Source organism: Bipolaris oryzae (genome assembly GCF_000523455.1).
Source record: "Bipolaris oryzae ATCC 44560 unplaced genomic scaffold scaffold_243, whole genome shotgun sequence".
NCBI lineage: Eukaryota > Fungi > Ascomycota > Dothideomycetes > Pleosporales > Pleosporaceae > Bipolaris > Bipolaris oryzae.
This window is the reverse complement of record NW_006911519.1, coordinates 22,993-30,541: the sequence shown is the minus strand read 5'-3', so window position 1 is coordinate 30,541 and position 7,549 is coordinate 22,993. Positions and strand designations below refer to the sequence as shown.

At 49.6% G+C, this 7,549-nt stretch overlaps 5 protein-coding genes across 5 annotated transcripts; 3 read left to right on the top strand and 2 right to left on the bottom strand.

Moving 5' to 3' along the window:
• Nucleotides 1-1,535: 1,535 nt before the first annotated feature.
• COCMIDRAFT_9656 (uncharacterized protein) lies at nucleotides 1,536-1,968 on the top strand (the record flags this gene model as incomplete). The annotated part of the gene is made up of 3 exons (XM_007694809.1): nucleotides 1,536-1,560; nucleotides 1,613-1,816; nucleotides 1,871-1,968. 3 exons carry the CDS (start codon nucleotides 1,536-1,538, stop codon nucleotides 1,966-1,968), a joined length of 327 nt encoding a protein of 108 aa, XP_007692999.1.
• A 489-nt stretch (nucleotides 1,969-2,457) lies between these two features.
• Nucleotides 2,458-2,889, top strand: COCMIDRAFT_9655 (uncharacterized protein; the record flags this gene model as incomplete). Its single annotated transcript, XM_007694808.1, has 1 exon — nucleotides 2,458-2,889. One exon carries the CDS (start codon nucleotides 2,458-2,460, stop codon nucleotides 2,887-2,889), a length of 432 nt encoding a protein of 143 aa, XP_007692998.1.
• A 313-nt stretch (nucleotides 2,890-3,202) lies between these two features.
• On the bottom strand, nucleotides 3,203-3,969 carry COCMIDRAFT_30591 (uncharacterized protein; the record flags this gene model as incomplete). Its single annotated transcript, XM_007694807.1, has 2 exons — nucleotides 3,203-3,531; nucleotides 3,612-3,969. The coding sequence occupies 2 exons, from the start codon at nucleotides 3,967-3,969 to the stop codon at nucleotides 3,203-3,205; spliced, it is 687 nt and encodes a 228-aa protein (XP_007692997.1).
• Nucleotides 3,970-4,719: 750 nt separating this feature from the next.
• Nucleotides 4,720-4,953, top strand: COCMIDRAFT_108708 (uncharacterized protein; the record flags this gene model as incomplete). Its single annotated transcript, XM_007694806.1, has 1 exon — nucleotides 4,720-4,953. One exon carries the CDS (start codon nucleotides 4,720-4,722, stop codon nucleotides 4,951-4,953), a length of 234 nt encoding a protein of 77 aa, XP_007692996.1.
• A 297-nt stretch (nucleotides 4,954-5,250) lies between these two features.
• On the bottom strand, nucleotides 5,251-7,065 carry COCMIDRAFT_9652 (uncharacterized protein; the record flags this gene model as incomplete). Its single annotated transcript, XM_007694805.1, has 1 exon — nucleotides 5,251-7,065. The coding sequence occupies one exon, from the start codon at nucleotides 7,063-7,065 to the stop codon at nucleotides 5,251-5,253; it is 1,815 nt and encodes a 604-aa protein (XP_007692995.1).
• Between the last annotated feature and the right edge of the window lie 484 nt (nucleotides 7,066-7,549).

The window sequence follows — 7,549 nt, the reverse complement described above, 5'->3', positions numbered from 1 at the left end:
AAGGAGAGAATCCTTCTTGTTACTTGTAACATTACTCTAACCTGGATCGAGCTAGAGAAGTATTAGCACCTAACCCTGTATGACACTATTGGTTTGATCCTGGTCGCCCTGCACTTTTCCGTTCTAATCTGACCTTTAGTTGCTGCGGTAACCACGGACCTTACGCAGTGTGTGGCGAGGTAGGAGAATATAATATTATATTTCGAATAAAACTTACTAGAATATAGTGTTCTCTGGATCCAGGCCCTGCTCATGATGCATTTGCATCATGTTGCGCAGGATATTAAGGAGAACCTGGGGCAAGAGCTATTTGCTATATACAAGGCGCGGGAGGTCTGTATGGTTGTGGTACAGGAAGTTATCCAACTATAAGCAGTCAGTGGGGTTAGGGCTAGCATTAAAGAGGAAAAATGAATCTTAGAAATCAACTTCTGATGCTCTTAAGGCGCATAATACGTAGCATAGCTATACCTTTGTACTGAAACACAGAAAAACTTGTAAGTCTCAGATCCAAATCCAATATCACTACCACGGCGATTGCTTTAGAAATCTTGCAGGTGATTAGAAATTGCTTATAAGTACTGGCACGCGCTCAACACGGTATCTTTTTAAGCTTATTATCTCTAAGATAAAAGACGGGGACGGATGGAAGTTGGAAGTCCAGGATCAGCATCACGATCACCCCCCATCAATTGACCCTACTGCCTACAATGTCTATCGTAAGCGTACGCCGGCACAAAAATACACGATTAAATCAACAACCCATGCTAGGAAACAACTGAAAAAGATAATAGCTGCTTTTTAAAAGGAAGACCAAGACATGCTAGTCTCTGCGACCGATTTTCAAAGCGAGAGGGAAGGCGATTTAAGAGAGATACTTAGATAGAAGAAGTTATATAGAAACACTACTCGACGAGCCATCTACTAGGGACTAGGCTTCTGTTCCTCAGAAGGATGATAGTAATTATATACAAAATCTCTTCTTCGCCCACTAGAAGTAGCTAAATTACTTTTAGCCAATACAGACTTACTATGTACTAATAGACTGCACCTACCAAACGAACAGATTTAGGCCTTTGCCACTTCACATCCTTGGCTGCACTAGTCTTTATCTGCTTGTTGCATATATGTAAACAGGAAATTTTTTACAGCTTATAACTTTCCTGTGACTCAGTGGTCGATAGCAGATTACCACACGAGTGAGAAATTGTCTTAACCGCCCACTCGTGTATATCCAACCTCTTCAGAGATGAAGTAAAAAGTACTCAACCTCCGACTTGGCAAGCAATGTCAGCGCACCATGAAGAAATCCCCACAGTATTGTTGTCCAGAAACTCATGTTGATCAGAGTGGCTGGGTTGGGCTATAGTTCGCTAAGCGAATGGATTGCATGCGACCAGGCCTGCGCCACAGGCAGCTCTGCCAAGATATTAGCTAAGCGATTTACCGAAACCTCCCACATCGAAAACCCTGGGTCTTCAATTTCAGCAGCACCAGCGTCACCCATCACGACACGTCCCCCCACAGCCTTCGAGATGTCTTCGGAAAAGAGCCACCGCCGTAAGTAGACGGCGCGACGAATTTGCATGCACACACACTGACTGAAATTCAGTCTACGTCAAGGGCCGCCACGTTAGCTACCAACGTAGCAAGCGCAACTCGAACCCCAACATCAGCCTGCTCCAGCTCGAGGGCGTCGAAAGCACAAAGGACGCGGAGTGGTACCTTGGAAAGCGTGTCGCCTACGTATACCGCGTCGGCAGCAGCAAGTCGAACCCCATCCGCGTCATCTGGGGCAAGATCCGCCGAACTCACGGTGCGTACAATTCGCTGGGCTATGCATGATGAGCGGTGATTAATGTATAAGCAGGCAACTCTGGTCTCGTTCGCGCTTCTTTCCAGCACAACCTCCCACCAAAGTCCTTCGGTGCCAGTGTCAGGGTTATGATGTACCCCAGCTCCATCTAAGGGCGGGCGATTGAGGAACATTCGGGAAGGAGTTGAGGCGATTGGGAACGGCGCGCAGCCACATCAAAATCTCTTTCAGGGCAGCCTCTTTAGTTTCATCACAATGCGATAATGGTAGCATACACACTCGTGGTGGACCGGATTGCAGAGACAAGGACTGCTATCACGGTAGGGCTGATGGATAAAGTGCGGGGTCTGTTCAGGAACATTCTAGATCACCAGCCGGTAGCTGCCTTGCCTAGCTTTCTATAACATGAAGCCAACCCACACTTGACCCTCTCGCAATTTGGTCCCAACTGCATTGTCTACTGAGATATATTGTTTGACCATGACCAAGCGCTGAGAGTTGGAACGCACGGATCCTTGTACCCTAGCTTGCCCGTGATCAGACTTGCAACTCGCAACTTTGAAATCTCCACAAACCACCACCACCGCAACACCTACCTCAAATCAAACGCTGTCACCTGTACACACGAATATCATTAAAATATGGGTTCCGTCGTTCTCCCACACCTGCGCACCGGCTGGCACGTCGACCAAGCAATCCTCTCAGAAGAAGACCGACTCGTCTTGATCCGCTTCGGACGCGACTCAGACCCAGACTGCATGTCGCAAGATGAGGTACTCTACAAGATTGCCGACCGCGTAAAAAACTTCTGCGCCATCTACCTGTGCGACCTGGACGAAGTGCCCGATTTCAAAGCCATGTACGAACTATACGACCCGTGCACCGTCATGTTCTTCTTCCGCAACAAGCACATGATGTGCGATTTCGGCACGGGAAACAACAACAAGCTCAACTGGGTGTTGGAAGATAAGCAGGAGTTTATAGATATTATTGAGACGGTATACCGGGGTGCGAAGAAGGGTAGAGGTTTGGTGGTTAGTCCCAAGGATTACAGTACAAGATATAGGTACTAGATGGAGATGGGAGATGGGCTATGAATTTGGAAGAGAAGGATGTCGCTACTTTGTTGTTTTGGGTGCCGTTATTCTTATAGGAGAGGGACCTGCACGCGCAGTAATGCGGATGCATTTGGAGTGTGGCGTTGGCAACATCTGTTGCTTTTGATGTATGGTCGCTTCGCAGGACTCAAGGTATGGCTATGAGACAATAGGCACTGTCATGAGAACCTTTGCTCATCCTTTCTCTCAGAATTTTTTTTCCACACTTTCCAAGACAAATGAAGATGACGATTACGACAAGATCACGAGAGCAATGCCGTACACGGCTTCATATTTCTACCTTTTCGTTGCTTTCCGTCACCTCGATCTTTGGCTTTGACCATCCTTGCTCCCACAGTCCTCCTCTCACCCCTCTCCATACGACTTCGAGTACTTCCCTCCTTGGCAACAATGTTGGGAATACGACGACCACCTCGTCCTCGCCTTCTACCACAATCATGAGGTAGAATCTGACCTCGAAGCCCTTGAACGCCTCGTGTATGAAGATGTCCTGAATATTGGTCGTGGGAATGAAGCGCGTTGTGGGTGTTTGGAGGTACGTCGAGGAGGTGGTTGAAGTTTGGACGCCGAGGCCACGAAGCACGGTTAGGGATTCCTCTAGAGACAGTTTTAGCAATTTGTTGTTAAGCAACGAATGTATTGAGTTGATGAGAAAGGAAAGGACAGAGACGGCGTACCAGTATAGTTTCTTCGAAAAACTAAGAACAGAGTAAGAAGCGCACTCGGAATAAGATATCGCCATTGGAATGTCTCCACCAGTTTTACTAGTTGCCCTTCTCCTTCACTGCCCAATGCGAACTGCAAGAGGAGCATTGGTTGCTTATTTGTAATTTGCCATTTCATCCATAGTAGCAGTCCACTTGTCAATCCAAAGAATATTCGGACAAGTATTCCTACATAGTATCCTACATGCGCCGGGAGTGTCTTGGACACAGAACGCGTCGAGACCGTGTATGTGAGTGTGGCAGGCGTAGGCTGCAGCACATGCAGTGTTTGGGCGGGTGGAGAAGTGAGGCTGTGCAGGAAGCTTGACATTGTGAACTAGCTGCTATATACGTAGCGTCATCAGGAGAGTACCAAGCGATATGAGCCCCAAAGCGGGATGTGGGGGGAGAAAAAGAGACGGTAGGGGACAGACAAGCGGAATGACGCGCTTGGTTGAGTGGACTTATCGATAAGACCATTTCTCTATTCTGAGTTTGGTACCTGATCTATGGGAGCATTCTGTCCCAATACATATCCCGCCCTTCCTTTTACAACCCACTCTACTTTCTACACCAACATCGCACTTGCCTCACCAAACCTCCACACCACGAACTGAGTAAAAATCAGCACCCGCACACCATTCTGCTATAAAAACAAAGCAAGACTATGGATTCCTCAAGACAAACTGACCGTGATCGGTCGCGCTCCCCAAGGCGCTCCCCAGCTCCTCGCAAACCCAAAAACTTCAGCGGTCTCAAGTACAAAGGCGACCGTGAGCGGCGCGATCCAGACAGACGGCGCGATGACAGAGACCGAGAAAGGCGACCAAGAGATTCAGACAACGACAGAAGGCGCGACGACGACCGTGACCGCCGAGCGCGCGACTCCGATCGCAATAACCGCTACCGCGACAACGACGAGCGCTCCTCTCATCACCGCCACCGAGACTCCAGCCGCGACCAGCACCGTCGGCGCCGCTCTCGCTCCCCAAGAGACCGCAAGCCGCGCGACGCTTCCTCCACGACTACGACCAAGGAAAACAAGAAACCCGTCCCGGCTGCCTTGACGCCTTCTGAGCCCATGATTCTCGTCACGATAAATGACCGTCTGGGCACAAAGACTCAAGTCCCTTGCCTACCTAGCGATCCCATCAAGCTGCTGAAAGCCATGGTGGCGGCAAAGATTGGGCGACCGGTCCATGAGATTATGCTTAAGAGGCAGGGAGAGAGGCCGTTCCATGATAATTTGACGTGTGCGGATTATGCTATTAGTAATGGTGTGCAGATTGATTTGGAGCTTAACACTGGTGATTAGAAGTACTTGCTGTGCTGTTGGGTACGGGGAAATGAAAGTTTTGCAAATCTGCGTTTGAGACGGCTTCCAAGAAGAAAAAAAAGGGGGGGGGGGATTTTTTGGAAAAAGATGGAAGATGGAGGATATATTTGGATACATGATACCCAGATTCGAAGAGAGGTTTCTTTTTTTTTTGAGTTGGGGGATCTTCAGGGCAGATTCCGCGACTGGAATAACATAAAAGATTTGGTGATAGTAACTTGACGGAATTTCAAAGTCCGAAATCTTTCAAACAATGGAGCTGGTATGATGATCAACCTACTCATCCGCATCCTCCTCCTTTGTCTTCATCTTCTCCGCATCCACAATCCCCTTCCGAACCCTATACCTCTCATTAACCACCTCAACGGCATCCTGCCTCTCCCTCTTCAGCACCTCCGTATAATTCCCCTTGGCCCTCCCAAAATCGCCACCATCAAACACCCGCGGCCCACCCCTCGCAATCCCCACATTCTGCTCTCCAACAGCCACCTCGGCATCCAGTGTCGACTTCCCGAGTCCCGCAATCTTATCCAGCAAAAGCGCAGAAAGCGTCTCTTCAATCTTATGTCCCCTCCAAACTTCCCACACATCATCCACCACACCGCCTCTCCCCCACTTGCCCCTCCCAATACTCGCAGGCCCTCCTTTTTTCGCCGTTCCCTTGGCTTTCGGTTCATCCCCGCCCTCATCGCCCACATAGATCCAATCGAGCCTATCTTCATACCCGTGCTCTCGCTCCTCAGAGCTCTGGACTTCGTCTGGGTGCGGGAAAATGCAGTCCCACAGTACAAGTGGGGCGTCGCTTGCCATTTCATATTTTGGACGTGTGGGGTTGGCGGATATGTCGAGTAAGGCGGGGATTAAGGCTGGGGACTCGAGACCCTGGCCGATGAGGAATAAGATTGCGACTAAGGAGCGGACTTGGTGCCAGAGGAAGGCGGAGCCGTGGAGGGTGAAGGAGTAGAGTTTTGGTTGGTTTTCTTTGTCTGTGCCATCTGGAGTTTGCAAGGCTGGGTGGGAGAGGAAGGCTGGGAGGGATAGCGGGGAGACTTCTTCGATGTCTGCGTGGAAGATGCGGCGGTGGAAGTTTGAGATTTGTTTGCTTGCGTCTATTTTGCAGAAGTTGCGGAAGTCGTGTAGGCCGATGAGGTGTTGGCAGCCTTGTTTCATTGCGGCGATGTCGAGCCAGCCTTCGCGCATCTTGGGCTTGGGTTCGGAGGATGCAGAGGTGTTGGGTTTGTAGAGACCTGAGGATCCGGGTACGGGGGCGAAACAGGGGTTGGTGAAGAAGTACCTGTATCGTCGCTCTTTGCAACAGAAGCGCGCACTGAAGTCTGGTGGTGGGTTTGGACACCAGGCATATACGCGGATATCAGGCGGGAGGACGCGGTTTAGTAATTGAATGTAAGCGAGTTCGTCCGTGAGGTCGTTGAAGGGCTTTGGTGGAGACTCGGGCTCTCGTTTCGAAGACATTATCGAGTCCTCATCTTCCTGATCTGTTTGTGGAATATCTTCTGATGGCTGAGCTTTCCTTGGTAAAGGCTTGTTACTCCGGACCCTAACACCAATGACCTGTCCAAAAGCGCTTACTCCCCTGTCTGTCCTTCCGCATTTTGAATACTCGCAGCCATCCCAATTGACATCTGCGCCTTCTCTATCCCAATTTGCGAACGTCTTTTTATCAATTCTTTCATATGCCTTCTCATCCTGGCCTGTGGAGGCTGGGGTTATTAAACGCGTCTTTACCAATGCTTTCCATAGCTCTTCCTCTATTGTTGGCAGTGGTGTTGAATTATTTTTGTGATGCTCAAACCCATTGTACTTTTGGCCGAGATATGCAAATTTGAGTGCGATTAGACGCGTGCTATATTTGGAAGCGTCAAATACTTTTGGTGGCGGTTTGACTGCCTTGCGAACTTCTAATGATTGAGGGGCATCTGTGGGTAATGAAGTCTGTTCGTCGGCAGCTACAACAGATGCTGCTGAATTTTGTATCGTAGATGCTTCAGAACCACTTGTACCTAATTGCTTTTCCAACTCTTGTATTCTTGCAATCAATTGCTGCTGGGACCACTCTTCATACCCCGCCATCTTTCCTTTTCTCCCGTGCGATTCCCGAAATAGAACGCGTCGCGGCACCCTGGAAAGTTTGTGAAAGCCGCGCTGGGCACAGGACAGTTTATGCAGTGAACGGTGAAACTCCGGAAAGGTGTGGGTGACTGGCCCGCGCATTGTTTGGTGGCATGGTGGATGACAGTCATAATTTTTGGCATGCAGCCTGACGTTCAGGGTCCAGTGCTTGTAGCCGAACAAGGCATGGCCTGATCGGCGACCCCACGTTCAGCCTCATCTCACAGGTCATCTGATGTCACTCCAGACGTTGAGAATTCCTATACTCGAATGGATTGATAGTATCAGGGCCGCCTCTTGTGCGCTTCACGGCTTGATTGAGGTCATTCGAGCACGTCCGATGCGTGCATGATGCCCTGCGGCTCAACAGAGCCGTCCGTCCCTGAAAAAGCATTCAGTCCGGCAACCACCATCATCACTCACCTGTTTGGGCCTCACTTCTTGC